We start from the raw sequence: 24294 nt of genomic DNA, 5'->3' as shown, positions 1-24294 counted from the left end.
GAGGAGGAGGACATAGCCTGTCTTAGCATTGTGCCTGTGCTTAATTCACCATCTCCTTGATGTATGAACATTGCTAATTTTAACTTCATTTTGATAATACAGTCATTAACTTGCAAGAGTTATTAGAAAGAATTCTCCTATTCTGCAAGGGACTGAGAACTCCAGGCATTTAATCTTGTTTGCTGCCCTTACTTAGAAGAAATGAAAGGATTAGCAGTATGTGTTTAGTACACACTTAACATAATTAATTTTAGTCTCACTAAACTCATTCAGTGTTTATCTTATCCATGAAAAATTCCACCTCTGTTGTGAAGCATTTATAGAAAAGTGAGGGTTTGTAGGGAGAGAAGAAAGATCTCCTATTAAACAAGCTCTGTATTTGCAGAATAAAGGCTGAGACTTTGGGTTCGTATTATGAATCTAATGATACATGCTGCCTTTCCATACAAAGCTTGTTTCGCTCCAGTGACCTCAGTGTATATATAATACTTCCTCCTGGGAAAACAGGGCGAGAGTACAATGAGACAAATATTATTCAACGGATTTGGTTTTGATGCCTGTTTGCTTTACAGCACACGTTACAGGCTGAGTTTGAGATGCTGGCATTTAAGAAAATGTAATGGAGTACCTTTATTACAAAAATCATGGCAGGACAATACAGAGAGAAATATCAAAGTAAAGCCTTGCTTTTGCCCTCTAGTATGATTGCTTTGTTTACATAACAATCTGTGCTGCTTTCAAAATGCATTTTAAGCATTAAATGGTTAAATAAGTTGAGCTGAAAAAAGAAGGCAACCAAACCTGCAAATGTCCTGGTATGAAAAACCACTACCATTTGTAATAGGATTGAGAGTCCTCTGTCTAAAATGGTGGTACCTGAACAAAGGCAAACTTTTCTTCGTGCTTGCTCAAAAGCAGGAAGATTGCTATTTGAATATTAATTTCAGAAATGCTGTTTGTGGATGTTTTTCATTAACTATATACTTCTCTTGCATAACAGCTTGCACGTAGCACAGCTTTGTATTTAACGTAGTTCTGTTGCTGGCAAAATATACAGAGCCCATTTTCTTCTGGGACTTTTCCCCCCTCATGACATCTTTCCTGCATTAATTTTTCTTGAATTTAATTATGTGCTTGAGATCACGCATCAGCCCTTTCCTTCAGTGGGGCAACTTAGCAGACAAGCAGCAGACACTCATTTTCACAGAACTTATGAAACTAAGACTTGTGCTCCTCTGACAAATGTGGTTGAAATTGGCCCACAGGTTCAAAGCTGCTGGAGAAATGGATGGGAAAAATGTAATAACATAGGCCTTGTTATTTTAGAAAACCACATTAAAAAATGGAAATAATAGTAAGCCATCTTGGAGTCACTTCTGAGTAAGAGTGGCAACATCTTACGAAGTGCACAATGCTTCCAGCTACTTGAATTCAGCAGCAGAGAGCCGAGGATGGCTGAGTGCTTGAAAAGGGTTAGCAGTTTGCAGATATATTGGGTAAGGGGAGCTAAGGGTTATAATAAAGGATAAAAACTGCAAAGCTTTCACTTTAGTTTACTTATACATGTTAAGAAAGTGACCAAAAAAGACTTAGGATGTTACATGAAGAAATATCAAGTTACTTAAACTAGGCAAAGAATGAGAATAAACCAGTAGGGATTTATAAGAAAACTTACCTGAATTTCTGGAGGACTAGGAAATCAGTTGTAAGTCATTGGTAGACTTGATTTGACCTGGCAATTATTAGACCAAAGGGGGTTTGTAATTATGTGTGTCAGCAGTGTGTCTTTTCTTAATTTATTCCTTAGAAATACACTGGCATATTTGATATTTGATCTTTATCCAGGGTGTGAGAAGGGATTGGGTAAGAACATCTAATCATAATATTGTCTATTAATTTTTTAGTCTGTTTAGAAGTATAAAAATTGACTGTGAATAATCGCCTCATAACATATTATGAGCAGGATTGGATTTATCCAAAAGGACTAGATTTTCATATCCTCAGGCCACTTCTTACAAATGAAAGATCCTAATCTAAGTCCCTCAGCCCCTGTTTAAGCTTTTGAATACAGGAGATTTCTCTTTTATGTCTTCCTTTCTGCAGCTCTTGAATGGAATGATTAAACAACAGAAATACACTTTGAAAGGAATGTGTTTTATACACTACTTAACACAATGATAACAATTTTCATCCATTCTCTCAAACTGTAGGTGACAAAATTGTTGGAAGAACTGAGAGAGGCTAAGGAGAGCCAGAGTCCTGAAATGAAACATTTCTTGTGCCTGGAAAAGAAAATCAAGCATATAGAGACCAGACATGCAGAAAGAGAGCAAGAAATTCAAAAGGTACACCAGAGTATATTTGCATTTACTTCTCAAGAGCAATTTATTGGTTTAACTGTAATTTTATGGTATTTGCACAGGCTCGTTTAGCTCACACCACACTGCAGGGGGGCAGGTACTTTTTGATACAGCCATGGTTTTGTCTTTGGTGCCTGCTGATGCAAGTGACTGCAGATGCGGTGCTAGTCAGCACTTCCTTGCTGTGGTAGTTAAGACTGCTTGTGCGTCACTCTCGTATTAGGTGCGTAACTTCCTTGCAACCTGATCTAAGGAGGCCTTGCTTTAGCAGAGGGTTGGACCACATGACCTCTAGTAGTCCCTTGTATCATTAGGTTATTTCGTACTTCAGTTACACAATGAAAGCTAGCTATTGAAAAATTGACAAGAGTTTGTTAAGCTATGATATATTCCTCAACTGAACTGTAATTTTATTTTCTAGTCCTAGAAGTCCCATTCAGAAAAGCTGCATTAAAAGTATAGAAACATCTTGTAGCAGTCAACCACGTACTGTTGTTAATACATGAAACAACCACCAAAAAGCCTTTCTCCTCTACAAACTAAAATTTTTGGATTTTGACAGTTGGATCTTTGTGATACAGCTTCTTGTATCTGGCATTTGTGTCCCTTGAATGGGTAAAACAATTTTGCATTTATTCTTTCATCTTATTTTATGTCATGGCCTCCATCCTGATTTTTCATCTATCTGGGGAGCTTCTATCATCTGGAACAGTTTTCTAGTTCATATAGGTTTTTTTTTCCTCAACACTTCCATCACTTAAATATATGATTGTCTTTCGTTAGTGTTTTAACTTAGGTTTTACTTAAATACATGAAGTTAAAGAAGGGCAGTTGGACTGGAAGATAATCAAACCTGTAGTAGTTCTTAGTTTGTGGAGTTTGTTCTACAGTTTTGAACCAGATCTCAAGGAATACACTTTTATTTACAGAATTGGTGGTAGGTAGAAGGTTTTATTCTCATACATTTCTACATCAGATATTTAATTTTCTTCCCCAAAAGAACTGTGCATAAAACAAGTCTGTGGATTAAGAACAAACCCTACCACCACTGATGATTTTATTATTTTGGTTCGTTCGCATTCTGCCCTGCTAAAGACACTGTAATACATTTACTTTCTTATACTATTCATTTGCTTTTGTATAATGAGAGAATTTCTCTACCATTTCTGTAAAGTGTCTGCTGCTGCCTAGTCTGTGATCTGCCTCCACTGAAATCATTACCTGGCCCATAGTATTTACTAAGATGTTTTGTAATGTATTTAAAAAAAAAAAAAAAAAAAGAAATAATCATATATGCAACAATTACTACTAAGTAATTTCATCTTTCCTGGTGCTACTAGCCTTGTTATGTATTAAGCTTTGGGTTTTGCTTGTCCTAGTTTTGCACCTTTAATCATCTGCAGTGGGACACCGAACAGTCCCCCAAATGAATGATAACAAACTGAACAATGTAGAAAAACTAATTGCTGAACAAGGAAATAACAGGTTATCCTTAGTATCAAACTACAATAATTATGGCCTTTAAGTGATAGAGCTTTCCTTAAAGAATCTCTTGTAATTAATAATGGTGTGGAGATTTTGATACCTTGTGACACTTTTTATCTTGGGTAATTTAGTAGGATTATGCCATGGATTCATGTCAAAATTAATTCAAACTTTTATCTGCAGCAGCTTCAGACCTTTGTGACTACAGGATATTTTCTGATAATTCATAGAACTTGTGGTTTTTTAAAAGTACAGTAGTAGGCCAGAACATATCATTACAATTTGGTTTGTTTCTCTCGCAGAGTGTTGTTTTAATTAACACATTTAAATGTCAATTGAAAAGGTTCATTTTGATTACAGAGGGGTTTATGTTATATGCTCAGCTTTGTCTTAAATATTCAAACTTTTAATTGCTGCTTTGGAGACAGTAAGTTAAATTCTCCTAAGGCTCATTAGTCAGTAATGGATTCTACCCTTCTGTCATTAATGCAATGATTTAAAGGAATTCATTGCTATCAGAATGATTTTTGTAATATTCAGAACAAATTGTTCCCACTTAACGTGAGCACTGGGCTTTGAGACTGAGCATCAAATATAATGAAGTGGCATATCTTTGCAAAGGGGCAGCGTTGGCCGAGTATTTGACTAGGAAGTCCCAGTGCTGACTTGCTTCTAATTTGCAGGCAGCCCAACTAACACGGCATATTACTGAAGCAAGGCAAACCCATGAGGTTGAGAAGTGGCGAAGACTGGCACAACGGAAGAATCAAGAACTGGAGAAATTTCGAGTGGAATTGGATTCAATATTAGATGTTTTACGTGAATTGCAGAAACAAGGGGTTGTTATTCCTGTACCTAATTCCAGTGGATTCAGCACGACAGACAGCTGTTGGAAGACATGATTAGGTAGGATTTGATTAGAGAAACAGAATTTTAATATTCAGAGTTATGTATAGAAAATATTATTGAAAATCATTAATGTAACACTCGTAAATTGAATTACATTCTGATCTTATCTGGAATCTTGCTTGTCGAAAGGTAGATTTGCACTGAGCAACACCTCAGTCATATTGTACGTCTTATATTTTGTTAGGAATAAAGTTACATGCTTTTTTAAAAAAATATTAGGAATATTGAGGTTATTCCATAAACTCAGCTACCATTGAGAAATTCCATTTGATTCTTTTTCAGATAGAGTAGAACATGCTTGAATATTTTTAAATTTTGTTTATAACTTGTCTTATAGTGATTCCTTTGTGAACAATTTGAGTAATATGCTGTTTGGCTTGTATTTTTAGTTTATAGAGTTATTATTTTTCATTTCGTAGGGCATGAAAATCCTCTTTTTTCCAACATTCTGCTTCTCTCCCTCCAATTCATAAAACCATTCCTTCCCTTATCTTTAAGACCCCTTTCAACTTTGTGAATGATTGAAGGGCTGGAGCAGAGCAGGCATTCTCTGGTGATACTCAGATTAACAAACTATTCTCTGTTTACTTTGCAGAGATTTCCAACTGTCCTGGCATGCACAGTTGGCAAAGTGTTGGCAAAGAATGATGGCAAAGTGGTCTGGCTGAATTGTTACAGGGCAGATATGAGAAAAGCCTGTAAGATAACAGTGTGAGAGTAGTTATTGGTATCCCTTTTAAAAGGGAAGGCTGTATTGAGCAGGATTTTTCCAAGGGGCTGTTCTGGATCTGACAGACTACCACCTTCACAGATGATCTTGACAGAATAAAGAGGCCAATCAAATGTGAAGACAATGTACTAAAGCTCAACTGCAGGGATATGTTGGTGGGCAAATTTAGAGGTAAAATACTGAGCAAATTAGAAAAGGGGCCAGGAAAAAAAAAACCTATAATCCTCAGGAGTGACAGAGGAAACTAGTATGCTTAAGCAGAAATAATCCACTACCCAAATACAGAATGTGGATATAACTTTCTGCTGAACGGAAATCATAGCAGGTAAGAAGCTGAATGTGTTAGAGAGGCCACTGCCTTCTGCCTCTCCTCCTATGCCCAGCTGGAGTTACACACCTAAGTGCAGAGCCTGTAAGATACTAGATTGCATAGGAGCAATTCCTGCTGCATCACTAATATGTAACTTGATGTGCTAAGCTTTTGGTCCCTTGTTTCAAAAAAGAGATGGACCAGCTGGAAGGAAAAGAACAATTGGCAGTCTAGAAAATGTAGCCTTAGGAACTGCTGAACCCACAGGGGCTGCCGTGCTCCAGAGAGGAGACTGGGGAGGGAAGATGAGGATGGCTGTTACACTTGTCGTGTATGAAAAACCTGCTGCTAAAAGGACAGAAAAAGGAGAAGCAGTAAGTCAAATTAAAAAAAATTGAAGCTGGCTATCTATTTGGTGGCTGGAAGGACAGGTTTTCAATCAAATCAGTAAATTACTAGTTTGAAGGCTCAGCACTGCAAGTCCTTAAGAATTCCACAGCACATACATTGAGGTCATAGCTCAAGCAGCTATGCTTATTTAGGGCAAAGAGAAGATATAAGCTAGAATGTACTCATCAGGTCCCCTCTTGTGGTAATTTTGTACAATCATCAACACTGTATTTTGTAGTATTGTTTGAAGCTAGCATTTAAGTCAAATGTGAAATAGGTCAGGTCTGTGTCTGTGTATTTATGTATCATGCTTCTTCAGGGACCAACAGTAAATGTGCCTTTTGGCTTATACAAGCGTGTGACTAAGCATGCATAAATAAGAAAATCATGTAACAAATTATACCATATAGGCACAGACAGTAATGAACACTGCAAGGATTTTTTTTTTTTGAGCATACATACACACATATAGTGAGAGAGAGTATACACACATATATAGAGATATTTTTTTTAAAAGTTAGTTGGCAATTAATATAGTAATCTTGGTTGTTTCATATTCAGATATTTTCAATATTTCTACTATGGATGTTTTGTCCCCCAATAATGAAGTATTAGTCTGTATTCATAAAATGTGTAAATACAATAATGCTTTGTATATAAAATAGCAGCCATGTGTAAATATGCTGTATTTGGGACTGTTTTGCAAATGAAAAGGACAAAATTGAGTAATTTCAGCTTACCATTTATTTCCTGTACAATTTGCTAAATGTGTAACACTGTATTAAAGTGTGTGACCTGAAGTGAGATTTTTTTTTTAAACTATAGCAACCCTTGTGTTCCCAGAGAGGCCAGGTCCTGGATGGAGGTATGCTAGGGCACTGCCTAGGACAGGAAGGCCTAGGGGAAGCATTTCCCTGGAATGCTGGAAACTCACTACTCTCAAATGTATAATCCTTAGGTCATCAAAAGGGGGTTGCCTTAGTGTTCATGCAGTTTATTCAAACAGCTTTTAAAATTCTTCAGTTCTCAGCAAATGCTGGTATCTTACATAGTTGGAATTAAATTTCAAATTAAATTCTCTCTCAGAGTCTATTTCACTGAGCAGGGGCAGTATTATTTACCATTACTGTAAGCTACAATGTGGTTTATGCTGTGTTCTCCCGTGTATTTATGTAGTTGTACGCTCACTGAAGCATGGTCTTTAGCTTTTAGGCAGTTACCATGAAGTGGGCACTCTCCACAGTAACAGACTATCTCTGTCTTGACTGGCTGTAGTAATGATGTTCCTTCTGGAGAACTAAGGTTCAAGTTGTAACTTCTCTGCTAAAGTTATTAGTTCTTGACTCTCCAGCAGTCTTAACAGTACAGAAAGGGAAAATACCCTGAAACAGAGCAAAGGCTGACAAAACAGGTCATTAGCTTTGACTGTATTCCACTGAGGATTTCACTGGGCTCTTTCAGAGAGTAATAGAATTATATACTCCTTGTGTATGTTTTTCCTCCTCTTATGCCATGCTATTTCATCATGCAGTTCCAGGAGGCATTATAATGGATGGGTTAAAGGCATCTTAAACATCATTTCTTTGAATCATTGCCTTATGTTTAGCTGGAATTCATTTGTTTACAGCAAAGCAGCTGGAGTTATAATAATTTGAATTGTCATGTTTGAAGCTTTTAAGAAGACAAAAAGGCTGGGTGACTCAGTGACCTAGATTACAGAGATGACATTTGCTTCAAGAGAGGAAAACAGGGTGTGCAGAAGAATAACAGATCTCATCACAGCACTTGTGGCAGAGACATAAGCAGTGTGTTCTATTTCAAGTTATCTGAAATACATGTCAAAATTGTTCATGCAACAAATTAAATGGGTTATTGTAGATTATGACTTTATATGATAGTACATAATACATTTTGAAGTCTGCCACTCTATCCCATATTTCACCAATTCTGGAAAACAGAAGGAAAACAGATCTGTATACTAGCACTAGCTGTGCAAATCCAGTTCTGCAGGGAAGGGGAGCCATGCACCAAGTGCTGCCCTGACTCTTTTGAACACTGAATTGTAATGTTTAGCCTTTCATACAGCTAACTACATACCACATGAACAAAACTAAGAAAGCACAGGCCTCCAACTCTTGCTGTTGTTGGAGAACACGTGGTTTAGCTCTGTCATCTTTTGCTGCCCGGAGGATAGGACAGAGTAGAAGGGGAAAAGCACACCTGAATTCCTCCTTTGCCAGTGGCTTGTGAAGGGTTTTGTGGGGTTCTTTTAATCAGAGTGGCAAAAAATGTCAGTATTAAAGTATTCAAGATCTACAGCTCAGGTGCATAAATACTAAATTGTATGATAAGTGCACATCATTTATTTCACCTTTTAGCCTCTGAGACTGTGTATCACTGGATTTTAATACAGAAGTTCATGGTTTTACCTTTCCCTTTCTTTTCTCTATGAGCAAGTGTTTTCTGATTTTACAGTGTAGGTTTTTTTTTAAAAAGGTAACAATCTAACTTGTTTATACAGAAGAACATTCACCTTTGAAAACTGGAATACATAACAACTTGACCTAGTAAGTTCTTACAGAATACAATACATGTTAATGCAAACAAACATATGTAATTATATTAGGGGAACTCTCCATTAAGTTAAGTCTACCACAGGTGACACATTTGAGAAGAGGGCTCTGAAACAGACAGCCCAAGCAGTAAGAAAACTTGCAATAATTCCATCTTAAAACACCATTAAATTCCAAGTTTCTTTTGAAGGATTACCCTGGTCAAAACACTTTCTATTCACTTCATAGTGAACCAACTCACGTTTGTTTTCTGGGAAAAGATGAATTTTTGTATAACATGTTTACAAAGTTAGTTATTACACTAATCCCCTTTCCCCTGACGCAAAACATCATGTCTACTAGTTCTTAAAAAGGAAAAAGAAAGAACAAACAGCTTTAAAATAACCACCTTTGAAGACTGCAGAAAGTTTATGTGTTTGCCTTTGACTCTGCTCTAATGCAGAGGCAGAACAAAAATCTGAATCAGACTGTATTGCTGCCACAGTACTTCTGAAGTCATGTGGGAGCTGTGCAGTGGGGACTGCCAGGTTAGTTTTCTGTAAAAAGCAGTGTGAAGTACTTCAAAGATAGAAGGGAGATAAGATGGAAAAAGTAGAACCACCACCAGGGAAGAACAGAAGCAGGAACCAAACCCTTAAATACCTTTACAGGATTAATACATGCTTCAGAAGGATGCTAAGAATACAATTCAAATGTTTTGTAAGTTAAGTTGGCATTATCCCTTGATCATTTTATTAAATACCTTTTGTCTAGGCATTGTGTCACCAGCATCCATACACATGAATACTTCTCCTTTCTCCCCAAAGTAGCAGTTATGCACCCAAACAAAAGCTACAACATTTAAGGTAGCAGAAGAAAAGCTTAGGTTAGCCCACTGGGAGTAGCAAGCCTTTCTTTTTCTAAAACCAGACCTGCATTATTTTGAAACCTAGTTTTAAATGCTTTAAAAATAAGCTTCATTTCTCAATTGCAGAGGAGATGGATTCTACACAGATTTTTCCCCTCATTTAAGCAGCATTTCTGTTTTCAAGCATGGCAAAGGAAAAAAATAAAAAATAATAGATCAAACATCACTGAAGGCAGCTTACTCAGCCAGAAATAGGCTATAAAAGCCACAGTTAGTAGAAATCCCAGAGCTTGTTAGCAAGAACAATATTGAGCTTCGGTTCAGACAAAGCTTAACCATCAGATAGCTAACAGTTTTTTGTAGTGCTTCAGCAGAAAGCAGTTGCCACATTCAGAAGGCAGATTTCCCAAGTTTCTTAATTTGGGAAGAGAAAAGGAAAGTCCACAGCTACAGCCTTCATGCTTGTGGTTAAGTACTTACTGTAAAAGTACTGCCTTTTCTGCACCTGAAGCAGCATACTGGAGACCTACATTGCAACCCATGCAGCTATGCTCATTTGTAACAGGGCTCACTTCAGTCTTCTCTTGGGAACTATTTTCAACAATAATCTGCTAGTTTTAAACAGTCTCTGCTTTGCTTTAAGTATAATACCATTACTTTAAACACTAGCAATTAGTGCAAGAATTACATTTGAAAACAGGAAATTTAGGTATAAGTGGTTTCTAAGAAGGACACAGGAGATAAAACAGAAAGGGTTTCCCCCACTCTTTGTATTTTTTAAATGCACAACCCATTCACTATTTTTTGTATTTGTCAGGTGAAGGAAGAATGAAGTAATCAGCATTTAAGTGTCTGAAGAATGTACCAGCAGGCCATTGCTACATTTTCACTCTGACACCACCATGTTGTATACAGAGCAGGTTAGTTTCAAGAAAACCCAGTTAGGCACAGTATCTGGAATCCATTAGTTTCATTTCAGTTAGGAACTTCCTGAAGAGAGCTCTTACTCCAAATCCAGCAAAGGATTTGAATCTGGTTTCTCTGCATCCTATGTGCTTGCTCTAAAACCATTTGGCCATTAGTTACCATCTTTTGAAGAAAGCGGAAACATAATTTAAGTACTGGCTAAGGTTCAGAACCTTATTCTTTCTCTAAAAAATAAAGGTTGAAATTACATCTATTCAATTCCTTAACAAACCTTTCCCTGGGAGAACAGCTGTGGTTGCAACACCATCCCACTTGAGTACAAAAAGATGAAGCAAGTGCCGCTCAGCTATGCTTTTGGAGCTGGTCCTCTCAACAACTCAAAGCTTGCTAGCCCTTCACTGGCCCACTGGTCAAAAAAGGGCCATTTAAGAGCCAAAAAGCATGGAAAGGTTCAGCCTATAAGCAAAGCATAACACCAGCTTAACATACCACCACCATTTACATATAGTAACTCTATTGGCAAAAGAATAATAATTTTTATCTGATTTCCTGTGATTTAGCTACTGAATCCTGCACTTACCAAACTTGAAGTTTGCATTAGCAATGAAAAAAAAAAATCAAATTACTCTTTGTGTGTAGAATACTAATTCCAGGTCATCACTGGGCAGCTGTCAGAATGTCACTCTGAAGTACTGTAATTACAGGCACCAATTTGCTTTTACTCAGCAGCAGGTGGTGGTAGCATTTTGTAAACACTGTAACTGAACCATTTAATATACAAGGTATTCCCTCTGGAAGCTTTGTAATTTGGGTTTAACCCACACCGAAAAGCAGTGAGGAATCAGAAATTGAAGTTAATGCCAAGCAGATATCCATTGTGCTGCTCAGTTTCAGGTGTCCTTATTGGGAGTGGCAGAAGCTGCAGAACCTCCCCAGGGGCTGCCTGTTTATTCCTTGCTTCAGTCTTAATTTGATGTTTACACTTTTCTTGGCTGAGGATTTTTCATACACCTCCCAATGCCAGGCTCCAGCCTTCACAGTCCCCGCAAATTATTATGGTATCCTTCAGAAGTTGGACATAAGCAGTCATTTAAAAATGAAGAACAACACAAACAAAAACAAACCCCAAAAAATCAGGAAGCAACAATAATGCTGGGCAAAAGGTTTAGACCACAGAAGGCATCAGAATAAAGCACTCAGTGTTTACTTCTTGTCTCAACTGAGTTCTGTCAGCACAGCCAGTCTTACATACAATAAAAAGCACAGGTGTGAAATACCTTCTATCAAAATACCAGAAGGCCAAGAAGGGCTTCAAACTGGACAATAACAGGAATGTTTACCTTTAAGTACAAGGCTTTTCAGTCAAGGATCCGACGGGAAGACTGCATGACCGATTTGCTTTCTAAAATGATTGGCGGCTCTGAGATGAGGAGATCATCCTCACCTAGCGAAGAGTTCTGCTCAGTGTTCACAAAGTTAGGAATGTTAAATTTTGTAAGACAATTTAGGTCCTCCTCAAACATTCCACTGCTCCTGGGAACTTCCTGGAAGTGGATATTACTCTCCAGACCTGAACCTTTCTGACTTTGTTTTGCTTTGTCCAAATGTTCCACTTCATTAATACAGAAATGGAAAAGTGACCGGGATTCTTCAGCTATTTGACGAGAAAAGACCCTCTCTGACTCTAGAGGTCTTCCAAAATCTGCCACAAAGCTATTCATGCGAAATCTTTTTTCAGAAGGTTCTGCATTGCTAAGGAGAAAAAAGAAAAATACAGTAAGCATGAAAGTAGAACAATTTGAGTTCTTAACAGCAAATTTGGTTTCAGCAACCATTATGATCAGGAAGAAAGGAAACCCTACAGTTTATCGAGAACAGACTGAGAGCCAGCACTACTTATTCTTTTCTGCTGGCGCTATTTTAAAGTCTTGATTTGTCTTGATAATTTTCCATGGGAGTAAGTTATCAATGCCAGCACTCTTAAACGAGACTTCTAGTAATCAATATACTTTAATAATCAGCTCACTGAATGAGCTCAGAAATACTCTTCAGTATTTCCTCTTGACATCAAATAGTATCAAGCAGTAACAAGTTTTTTAAAATGGCTTATAGAACACTGAGAAAAATCTTTGATGGAGAAAATCTTTCCGAGACATAGGCAGCACTGCCCTCACTAAAGGCATAATTTGAGTGGTTGGTTGTCCAGACATCAAACCATCTTTTCCACTGACTTCAGTCAGTGACATTCAGATTTCCAAATCAGGAGAGCTGGCACTAAAGACTGCTTATAAAAGACTGGCAGTCTTAACAAATCAGACACATAGCCCAGGAAGGACATCTTAACATCTTTCTTGGAGTTTTCTAGAAGTATTAGCTCAAACCAGCTGCAATCTGCACGGACTTGTGCAGGAGTCATGAACAGCCAGGGGTGAGAAAAGCTCAAGCTAAACAGAAGTTTTACAGATAGTAATACATTCTTTGTCAGGCTAAATTTATATGCTATCATCACAAAAATGCAAGTTATTTGCATCTGAAAGGCAGCAGAGGCATTCAGAGGATGAGTAGCGAAAAATCTAAACATATTCTCAGAATAAAAGTTAAGTAAGAATTAATAAATCATACTGTTTACATGTGAACATGTAGCAAATGACGCTGGAGCCAGATAGCTGGACTCCTAAGGGTACACACAGCAATTAAGAGATTTTTCAGAGAAACATTATAATTTAAATTCCTTTGAGCCTGCAGTAGGAGGTAAGTGCCTACTTGCTTCTGAAAGCCTCAGATGGCACCTTCAGAAATCTAACCCTGAAACCTTCAAGTTCAGAGGATACCTACCATTAGTCTTTCAGTGATAATCTTAAAGATCTCTGCTTCTCAAATGCTAATTTACTTCCATTACATGATATGAGAATTCTGTCCTAACAACATCAATTACACTAGCCTTCAAATCAAAGCAGTCCTCTAGTTTATCAAAACTTTATTGGCTCATACTGCATTTTGAAGTGAAGCATGTAGAAGCATAACATTTAAATTGATGCAAAACAGACCAGTAACTAAGTAGCAATCTACTGTATACACAGCAAGAGGCAAACAGACTGGAATAATACTGTGGTAGCCTTCAGAACTGACAACTGACATTTATGTATTTATAATACAACAGAAATCACCACTCTGAATGTAATTTGCCTGTATAGTTTTGCAAATCTGTCACCAAGAGTTTCTGTGTAGTATTGTGGCACAGACAGTGGACGTGGCAAATAAGCACAGAAAGAAGGACAAGCATTATAAACCTAGGAAGAAGTAACTTTGGAAGAAAGCTTAAAATGCATCCATTAGAGAAGTAAAACTAGTTCATAGGTGTGGAAAGTGCTTTATAATCCAGTGAGCTATGAAGGAGCAAAGGCTGACTGTACAGAGGGGCACACAAGACTGGCAATGGCAACCTAATTAAATGGAAGAAGACAAGATGCAAAAAAACTTTATAACGACCCAGGATGTTGAGGACATACGATGAAGAACAATCCTCTGCTAATGAGTAGGGTACACATGATCTAATACATAGACATATTTTCAGATTCTGAAATTCACAAACACTATCCTCCTGTGTTTTGGGGAGGAATTTTACTTTTTTTTTAAAACTAGACTAGAAACTTACATAGTCTTGCTCATTACCATATGCAAGTATACCTCAGTGTATATCTTTTCAGAATACTCAAAATAAGAAATCCCAGTTTTACTGTGGAAGGGAGCATAGTCACCCGGACAATCAAATCCCTTTTGCAATATTTGGGCCAACAGGATCCTCAGAGTCCCAGAAGCTGCCAACAGGAGAGCAGGAAGGTGAATGCCAGACACCTTGAGCATCACACATACTGAAAACCACTCAAAACAAGCAGATGCCAATGAACTAACCCAAGCTCCCTTTTCTGGGAATCTTCCAGCCTACAATGATGGGTTCTGGTCTGCTGGATTCAGTATTAAGCTCAGGACTCTGCCCACTGGACTTGAGTGCGCTGTCAGGGTACAGACCATTTTGCCCAGTATACCCTTCTAACAGAGGCACACTGGTTTGGGACTGACACTTGACATTCCTCTCTAGCTTAAACACCCCTTCTCTCAACACTCCCTGAAGTGACCTGGGGTACTTGGCAAACCATAGAAAGGAATAAGTAGCCAATCCTCCAAAACAGCAGGGTTTGGCATCCCAAAGGGAACTGGGGGATCTAAACAGATCCTTAGTACCAATCCAAAAATGCTACCATGAACCTGAGAAGCCTTCCTGAATAAGTTTTCAGCAAACACATACATATATCTGTAGAAGTTTTTTTGGATTTCACCCCAGAATCCTTAACCAAAACCAACTGATTTCTTAAAAAAAAAAAAAATTAGCAGTCATTTCACCTTTACTGCAACTAATTGTACAACCTGCCTCAATAGGTGCATGAAGCTTTGAGATTACATCAGCCAAGATTTTGTACAGATAGGTTACATGAACACATGCATTTGTTGCACAAATGTGTTTTTAAGGATGTTTTTAAATGCAGAAACAAACATAGCGTACTATCCTCTCCTGAGTGATGAATGAGAGTACTTTTCAGGCAGAAATTCAGAAAGATTGTCAACACAATTTTTTTGTCGCACAAGCTAATGTTCTACATATACTAATATGCAAGCAAACAAAAGAAAAGTGCAACAGGCATCATTTCCATAACTAATAAAATTTCTACCTCTCCCCGTCCATATCCTGACCCTTTTCTTCTGGTCTTAGAATGTACCAAATTCTGAACATCTTGTACAATTTTGAACAGTACATGCTATCATACCCCTTTATATTAAGCCAAGAAAAGCATACTACTAGAAAAATCAGAGTATTCTACTTTGGATCCATCCATCTGAACCCAGTCATACTTATCTCTCACGTTAATGGTACTTTAAAGAACAGCCAAATTGACTTACTGAAGTCAGAGACATGTCCATCAATCAGACTAGCTTTCTCCCAAGACCTAAGAACCCCATTAACATCTATTTCTAAAGGAGGGCTGCAAGACAGCCCACTAATGAAACGATGAGTCATGAAGAATCCAGTCAGGTATGAAGACAAAAGATGCAGGCAAACTAAAACCACAGTCTGCACTGGTTTTACAGATAGGTATTTATGTTCTCCAGTTTTTATATACATGTATCAAAAATAAGAGGAAACAACAGTATTCACTGCCCATATTCCTGGATGTTCTGTTTCCAGTACCATACACAGGGGGTTGCCAAATCTCAAAAAAATAGTGCTCAAATTTTTTAAAGGTGCCAACTCAGCATACATAATAAGTGGGCAAGCATTCAAGCACATGGCTCCCAAAGCTGCAAGGAAATTTAAAACAAATACAGGAAGGAAATGATTGGACTCTCTTCAGCAACTGAAGAGAAATCATATTAAGATTTAGGTTGGAAGGGACCTCCGGAGGTCCCTAACCTAATGCCCTGATGAAGGCAAGGCCAACTCTGCATTCAGATCAGGTTATCTGATGGAGGTTTCACAAACTCTCTAGGCAGCCTGTTCCAAGAAAATTGATGAAGAAAGCAGAAACACAGTGGGAGATATCAAGCAGCCCTCCGCTACCCGAAAGTACATTTTTACAAGTGTACAAACTTTTGACAAATATCTATATTAAATTCTCTTTGTTGTATATTTGACTTCATCACTTCTTCCCCTCTCATATTATTCACATGGGATACAGACTCAGATGCTCAGCTAAGAAACAGGATCTCCAGGGAAAAGCAGCAGCACAGCAACACTTACAAGGACTTTAAATATATTTGGGAGCAGGATCTGGCTACTTTATGACAGTCTGTAAGGGAGGCAAAAATATAAGCCATGAAATTCAGCAAGTCAGTTCTGGGAAGCTGAACTCTTCTGCCTCTATTTCCTTCTCACAGAAGCAAAAGTTTAGGAGCACAGAAGAGGCTCACAATATATGTATGTCCTCCCTAATATGACTCTGCCTCTAGAGATGTGCTATTACATGAAGTCTCAGAGCCAGTCTACATATGACTAAAGAGCAAAGGGCTTTTGGAAGGCAGAGGATAGGCGGGCTGCTTTAGGAAGTGATAAGCACCAACAATTGCCTTTCACAATCAGCTTCTCATCATTGCTACCTGCCTGCAAGTAATCTCACTCTCCAGAGAGGCTTTTTGTTTCTACTTTATGGCACACAAGCCTGAGAGGAGATGTGGGTTCAGACTTTCTCAGAGGAAGGGGCACTGACAGCTTGTGTGCTGTGCAAATGCAGATAAATGGTTGAGGCAAGGCATCATCTGCACATACTTATCAGCTGGAAAGAACAAGAAAAAAAAAAAAGATTAGTTTGTAACTTTCAGGACACTCTGGTGTTAAACACACATGGGCTGATCTGTACTTCAGCATCTACTGGAATTCTCAACAGAAACTAAGACACTCTGACACTAGGGGAGCTACAGGGTTAAGGGAAGATTTTGTAAATGCTACCAATATCAACCTTTTGGACTTGAACACACAAACACGTGGAAACCCTCCAGACTTCAACTTCCTTAATTTAACATCTGCACTGCATTTTATTTGTATATACTCTTGTCAATATTCACATTTCTCTGTTCTACTCCATCATAACCTGTGCCTACCTAGAATGACCCCATTCATTTGCAAAACAGTAATCTAAAGCCACCTGTTTGGCACCCTACCCACCAACTTCATTTCAGCATGAAAATGCATACATGCAGCTGTTCCCTTCTTACTGCATGCCTACTGACTATTTGCTAAATAGGGAACACATTAATGATAATTCTACAGAACTGGTCTCCTAGAAGTGCTTGGAACAAAGATTATTTGAAACAATAATAGATGGCACCCTTTCATAAGAACGGAGCAGAACAAGATGGTGCTGAGCCAGTGCAACGTCAGCACTGTTGCTACTTGTTTGGGTGCTGCAAAAGAACAGACACACCACTTAGCAAGCTGAATTTGTTATTCCAGTTTTCAGACTCACTCTTGATGTGGTGCTCCTGTCTTCGTCAGCAGGGTCAGGACAAAAAACATGAAGATGACAAAAACCGCAAGACCAACCCAAAATCCAATCACAATGGAATCTGGTGAAGAAGAGAAAACAAGATGATCAATATTTCACCTGCACTTGCAGAAAGTTCCCTTCCACATGCAGCATGACTGCAAAACCCAAAAGACTTTGCATCTTATTCCTGGATGGCAAAGAGGAAGGACAATCAGATACATCTTTATTTTTAAACAGAAAGCCACCCCTAAAGCTCTCATTTCTAGCCTGAATTTTACTGATGTCTGGACAAACCAAAAACAAGGTGAAAGAGGGAAGACACTGAATTCTCTTGGTTAGTAAAATAGGAGCAGCTCCCTTTGTGATGCCTGGCTCATGTGCAAGCATTGCTTTGGAAACAACTTCAGTGCTAGAACTCAGAAGAGAGGATTATTTGATTTTCAGCAAAAACCTCTATCCCTGTAGAACTGAACTCCCACTACTTTAAATTGTTTCTGCCTGAGACCATTAGGTTTCTGGGTTTTGATGGATTTCTTTGACACAATAAGGTTTAGGAAGATCTAGCTTTCTTTCAGTGGTAAGATAGAGGGTTCTGAAATAAACAGAACCACAAATAAAACTATTTGCTACCTCAACAAATAACAATAACCAACGTATACAAGACATTTTTGAGTAATTTTTAATTTGGGCTTCCAACTTGCATACAGAAAACTGCAATACAATGTCAGAAGAGCCAAATGGATTTGGACAAAAAAGTCAAACCGCCAGTTAATTACAAGGAAAACACTAATGCAATAGCTAAATATAGAAGGAATTGGGAAAAGCATGGCTTTTTGCCTGTGTGCCTAAAATGTACCTACTGTTCTCATTTATAGCAAATGGACCCATAAATAAATCGTCAGTCCTACTTAAAACAAATCTATGCCCACTTACGACTCCAAATTGCTGCTGAAGGAATCAAGTTCCTGGAAGCTTTGAGATTAAGAGAGGTAGAAGTGGGACAAACATACTTCCCGACAACAATCAATTAATGAGCATGGCCCAAAGCTGCAGAGCACTAACCCAAAATATGACCTGGTCTAGGACCCACAGTATACAGGTGCTTTTTCACCTGTCATTTCAGGTAGTTATTTTTTGTTTATGCAAATACTCAAAACTTCCACTGTAAGAGTTCAAAAAAGTAACATTCAAACATGCAAGAGGGAAGTCTTGGTCAGGACAGGTATCCGATCTACCCTCAACCTCTCATTACACAGCTACTACTGAACCTCAAAGATCCTTGGTGGCTGTAAAGCTACATGATGATCTGTCTGACCCAGTGCAGCAGGCACAGCACAGAACTTCAGCCAGCATGTTGAATCTCCTGCAGCACTAAAGACACCAGAAAGCAAGGAATCAGCTACCCTGCCTGAAGCTTGACCCCAACAGTTAATCACACTCCCACTGTGAAATATCTTTCACATTAAAAGGCAGATCTGGAAGCTGGAAATCAATTCAAACCATTTGCTCTTTCTCTGCAAAGTCAAAAAGTGCCTGCTGCAACTTGAGATTTTCTCCCTGTGAAAATACTTTATCACAATCAAGTCACTTCTTAATCTCTTTTTCTGGTAAGCTAAGGAGGTTAAGTTTCAAGTCTCTCACTGCAAGGTTTATTCCATCTCTCCTTTGCCACATCTCCCCCTCTCAACACCCTTTGTAAAATAACTAGAGGGTGGTTCAAATATAGTTTCCACGATGGGGGGGCAGGGAGAGTTTGTAATACTCCTTTTTGCTTAAAGCACACTGGTATGAGTTTATTTCTGTAACTCCATGCATTAAGCCCTAAATTATTTTCAGTATCATTCTATAAATATCGCCTGTATTCAGTGGTTCAAGATGCATCTTGTGTTTGGTAATACACTATAGCTCATGATTATCTACCATCCTACCGGACTTTGTAGTGCCTGAAAATTTCATCTCAAAAGAAATACTCCCATTAAAAAATTCACCACTTAACCATTTACAGCTACTATTATCTATCAATTAGTCAGACATGCTTCAATGATATGCAACTGCATTGATAACCAAAACAAAGTCTGATCAAGTAAGATGTCTTAAAAATATGCATATAGTTTATATTGATGAAGCTGCAAAACTTAACCCATCAACTAAAAAACTAAAGGCAAAAACTAAAGATAAAGGAAAAAAAAAAAAAAAAAAAATCAAGATTCCAATAAACTACTACTCCCCACAAGAATCACACCTGCCAGCATTGTGTGCTCCTGTAATTCATGAATAAAAAGCCTGTCTTGTGGTTTGTTTGTTGTTCCCCCCCAACAGAACTCCTAAGTTTACTGAGCCTAAAGCCACATATTCCTTGCTTTATTGTGGCTCCTGACACACTTCCAACCCTCTGCTGTATCAATTACATTCTTTGGATTTGTTTAAAATTAAAGCAGGTGGCCTGAGTTCTCTTCAGCATTTCATTTAGGTCTCACTCATTTAAGTGCAAATTATCCAAACCTAACTTTTAAGCATTTATTCAAAATAAACAGTACATAACAAAACATTTATTCAAAAATATGGTATGTAGGACTACATTTATAACACTGTCCCAAGTTACGAATAGATTGGGAAAGTATCCCATGACTTTCCCAAGTCGCAATATCAGCCTTCCTTTCCTTCCTAACACAGACTTGTAACATCCTGGCAGCAGTTCGACCCCCCTGATCATTCCTACCTATTTTACCTCTCTCTAACATTACTGAGGTTTCTTCTGATCCAAAGGCACAATAAAGGTTTTTGTTCGTATCTTTGCCAGTCACAGATATCTCCTGGCTATCTTTGTCTATTTACTTGCAAAATTTTTATTTACAAACATCAGGTGCCTACTTTTCTAGATTTTCTGATTTCTAGTTCCTGCCGTCATTTCTCCTCAGGCAGAACATACTTTTTGCTTGTAAAACAGGGGTTTTTTTCTTTTTTTTTTTTTTTGCAGTTGTATATTTGAAAAGTCTCTGTGGCACTTGAACACCTCATCTCCCCATCTCCACTTTTTTTTTTTTAAGAAATGTATTTTTGTGTATTAGATTGTTTTGTGAATATTTTTTCTTCACAGGTCACTTTGCATAAATTTTTCTCTGCTTTCAGAAAATAGGCTTCTGAATTCATTTGTATATGCATTAAATTATTAGGAACCTCCACTTGCCTACAATTAATTAAATCAACATTCATGCAAAAGTGTCCTCCAACTCTCTCTTGTGGAATTCATCTTACCTTATTATGGTTCAAAACAGTGCCCTCTCATGTTGGGTGAAATACCTTGTGTATCATAAATAAATAAATTTAAAAAAAAAAAATCACACACTTCTAATTTTAAGAAGAGCCAGTGATGTTTTACAGCTGGCCAACTGTCACTGCCAGCCTGCATCACCAAAACCAGAGTCCACTCCCCTTTAAGTTCTCCAACGTAAGTTACAGGCATTCATTAACACCCCTTCTCCAGTTTTGCTGGTTTATTTCCTTTTAGACTCTTTTCTGGACTTGGTTGCATTCACATTCATATATCCAACAGCATTCAAACCCTGTCCCACCATAAAGGTGCTTCCTGCTCTTAGAGCAGCGCAGTAAGAAGTGCCCTACTCAGCCACTTCCAATTTTCAGTACTTAGACTGGATAAGCTGGTGTTTTCTAAATGGAGTGGTACCACTGACATTTTCTCCCTGCACCACACACCTCCCCACCAACTGGTCAGGCCATTTATCCCCCTGGCTTCATTACAGCTCGCAGTACAACCGTACAACATATATATGAGCCAACAGCACCATGTTAACTTTACATTGTAAGCCAGATCACTGAAGCAGCCTCTCTCATTGCTTTCACCTCAGTTTATATTATGGATTTGAATTCCACCATTACTACAAAAGTTACAATAGCACACCTGAAGGAGACAGAGTATTTCCAAGTGGTAATATGTCTACAAAACCCCAACCTCACCATTTGTGACACCTGCCTCTACAAAATTTATCTTTGTTAGCAGAGGCTGAAACTAAGCCTACTGGCAGCTGTGCCAAAGCCTATGAGAGTTAAAATTTCTTACATGGCCAAAAAAAAGCCAATAAATCAAAAAGTGAGGATTTGTCAATATTCAAAGTCTCCCTCCTAAGACAACCCCAGTGTAATCTCTCCTCCTTCCTCCTCAGGTTAGGATTTCAGTGAAGTTAAATATCTGACCACATTGCCTCCACATTCCTCAACAGTCTCAACGCAGCTGGAAATAGCTAGAACAAGAAACATACCAAGAACGTACTATGCAAGAAATATCATGCCATACATAACACAGAATGTTCCTTTACTAGGTTAAACTCAGCCCTCTGAGAATGCATGCTCTAACACCAGAGTAAACAGAACCAACTCCAATCAATCAGTTAAAAAAAAGGGGGGGGGGGACCCAGAAGGGACTTCCTAGGTCACCGATTCAATACTACTATTAATCTCTCTCTTTCATAAGTACATCAAGCTCTACCTGAAAAGCAGCTGTTTCTTCTGTCCCATTCTCTTAAGAGTTGTCCAGAACCCTCTTGCTCTACAAACAGCACAGCCAGACAGCAAAGCTGAGCTGCCACACTTAGCGTGGCAATCACTTTGATGGCAATCCAAGATCCGTTTTGCCGCTATACCTTCCGCAGTCCAGAGGTAACTATCATTTTTACTTTTTTCTCCTGTCACACTTTTTGATACACCGAGCTAAGAAGGCGGCATGTACGTAACACTGCAGCTAATCTTTGTAATCAGGTTTGGGCTCTGATTAAGTGGAAGACTGGAATATAAATTCAAAACACGATAAAAGCTAACCTACATTTTTCAAGTACTTGACATTTGTAAAGATACAGACACTAATCAGCAGACTTTGGGAAAAAAAAAAGGTAAAGTACAATTCAGGCTAAAAAGCAACTTCTGCTCTAGTTCTTTTAAAAGTTATTAAGAACTTCAAGAAGTTTCTTCTGACCCTTACAGAGTCTCCCCAAAACTCCCTGACTGTGCAGAGCCAAGAGGTCAGCCATTCTGGGCTACTGATTGCCACTGCAAGCACTCCTTTTTCCCAGTCTGAATCTTCATCATGATGAATGAGGCAGAAAGTAGGTATCCCACCCTGGACCAGTGCTCCAGCACTGGATGGAGACCCTTCCCCAAGACTTTGAAGACTGGTGCTGAAACCCTCTCACAGTGTATCCAGCTTAGAAACAAAGAAACAAAATTATTTGCTTCTCTTTGCCAAAGTACTTACAAAACACATCCAGTAATTCTGAGTTAGTCTCTGTTACTTTTTTTTTTTTACCCACACCCATCTCCTCTCCCCCCATCCTCCAAAAAAAGAAATTTCATAAAGTCAAAGCCATTGCCTAGACTTCAGATAAATGTTGGTCCAGCCGTACTAGCTTGTACTAGCTAAATTTCCTCTCAATTCCTACCCATAGTTTTCATCTCTCTGGTCCCTGTCCTCCACTTGTTACCTACTGTAAAACAACTCCAGTATTAGCAAAATGCTGAATTTGGCACACTCTTCCTGCGAAGTCCCAAAGATAAAAGTTTCTTCAGAAAGAGAGAGAAATTTCCTATTTTGTTTTAAATCTTTCATAGCCTTAAATTTATTTTCTATGAAGAAAAACAAAAGCAGTAAGGTTGCCCACCACTGCCCTTTTAGCATTAACAGCAACAAGAACAGAGCAGAATGGATCATACCAACTAGTAACCAGAAGCAGCAGTGGCTGTATTTGCTGTTATAAACTGTTCCTGATCCTCTGATATTCCTCAGTATTGACAAATTTCTACCACAGCCAAGAAATCCATGGTTCTCTTATGCACAAGAAATGCAGTCAATAAAGATACAGAATCAAAACCAATTATAATAATCTAATAAACAGAGTAATAACTCTGCTGAGAATCAAAAAAAATTAGGAGAGAGATATTTTTGTACAATAACCAGTTACAAATGAAGAGTAGGAACATTAAGATGGGCAAGCTTGGCTGCAATAAAGTGTATCTCTACTGAACTTACATTTATGAGCCTTCAGGCCTTCAAACGACACTGGTCCATACTCATAGTACTCGTACTCCCAGGTGTAATCAGAGTTAGACAAGGCCTGCTGGGAGGTTCTGTTAGAAATCAGCCTCAGGGCAGACATCTTACACCTCAACAAATATATACCTGTGGATACGAAATGCATTAATAAAGACTACATACTTCTAGTGCATCTTTTGATTTTATACAGCATCCTTTCTTATTTATGGGATCTCTATCTCGCTGGTGTTCCCAAGAAGAGCCACTCACATTTACAAAAGCTCTTTCTCACCTGTTCCTTTAAAATCCAGTATCACTGCCCCATCAGACAAGGCCATCACATTCCCTCCCATTCCTTCCCCAGTCTTTGCTGGCCAACCACTCATCAACACAGAGCTTCTCTTCAATGGAAAGAAGAGAATCTATGTTCACTTCCACATAGATGCCTGTAAGTGCACAAAGGTATCAAACCCCAGCTCCTCAGATTGAATATAGCTTTCATAGCTCAAAAACAGTACACACCAAAGACCACCAGCCTCAGCAGCTCAGGGTGAAAGCTGCCATAAAAATCTGGATAGAGAAATGGCTGGACCTCCAGGCTCAAAGGGTTGTATCATTCATACAAAGTGCAGCCTGGATTTGTTCAGCCTGCAGAAGAGAAGGCTCCGGAGAGACCTTAGTGCTGT

The 24294-nt window shown here is 38.4% G+C and overlaps 2 protein-coding genes across 8 annotated transcripts in view; one reads left to right on the top strand and one right to left on the bottom strand.

Moving 5' to 3' along the window:
• The window catches only part of CEP162 (centrosomal protein 162), a 75487-nt gene that overhangs the window by 40724 nt on the left and 10469 nt on the right, over positions 1-24294 (top strand). For 3 of the 4 annotated variants that reach the window (XM_075498299.1, XM_075498298.1, XM_075498300.1), the window contains 3 exons: positions 2211-2345; positions 4529-5307; positions 5350-6691. In XM_075498299.1, the coding sequence (XP_075354414.1) occupies positions 2211-2345; positions 4529-4747 (354 nt within the window). In that variant the 3' untranslated portion in view covers positions 4748-5307; positions 5350-6691. Of the gene's footprint in view, positions 1-2210; positions 2346-4528; positions 5308-5349; positions 6692-22110; positions 22243-24294 lie in introns of those variants that run through there. The other variant, XM_075498297.1, reaches the window with a different exon arrangement.
• Positions 4616-24294, bottom strand: part of MRAP2 (melanocortin 2 receptor accessory protein 2) — a 29685-nt gene continuing 10006 nt past the window's right edge. For 3 of the 4 annotated variants that reach the window (XM_075498302.1, XM_075498301.1, XM_075498303.1), the window contains 5 exons: positions 24131-24256; positions 23606-23755; positions 17548-17647; positions 11872-12283; positions 4616-4731 (listed from right to left, as the gene is read on the bottom strand). In XM_075498302.1, the coding sequence (XP_075354417.1) occupies positions 11890-12283; positions 17548-17647; positions 23606-23732 (621 nt within the window). In that variant the 5' untranslated portion in view covers positions 23733-23755; positions 24131-24256 and the 3' untranslated portion in view covers positions 4616-4731; positions 11872-11889. The remainder of the gene's footprint in view (positions 4732-11871; positions 12284-17547; positions 17648-23605; positions 23756-24130; positions 24257-24294) is intronic. The other variant, XM_075498305.1, reaches the window with a different exon arrangement.

The sequence above is a fragment of the Mycteria americana genome, chromosome 3 (genome assembly GCF_035582795.1).
Source record: "Mycteria americana isolate JAX WOST 10 ecotype Jacksonville Zoo and Gardens chromosome 3, USCA_MyAme_1.0, whole genome shotgun sequence".
Classification (NCBI taxonomy): domain Eukaryota; kingdom Metazoa; phylum Chordata; class Aves; order Ciconiiformes; family Ciconiidae; genus Mycteria; species Mycteria americana.
This window is presented reverse-complemented; position numbering and strand designations above follow the sequence as displayed.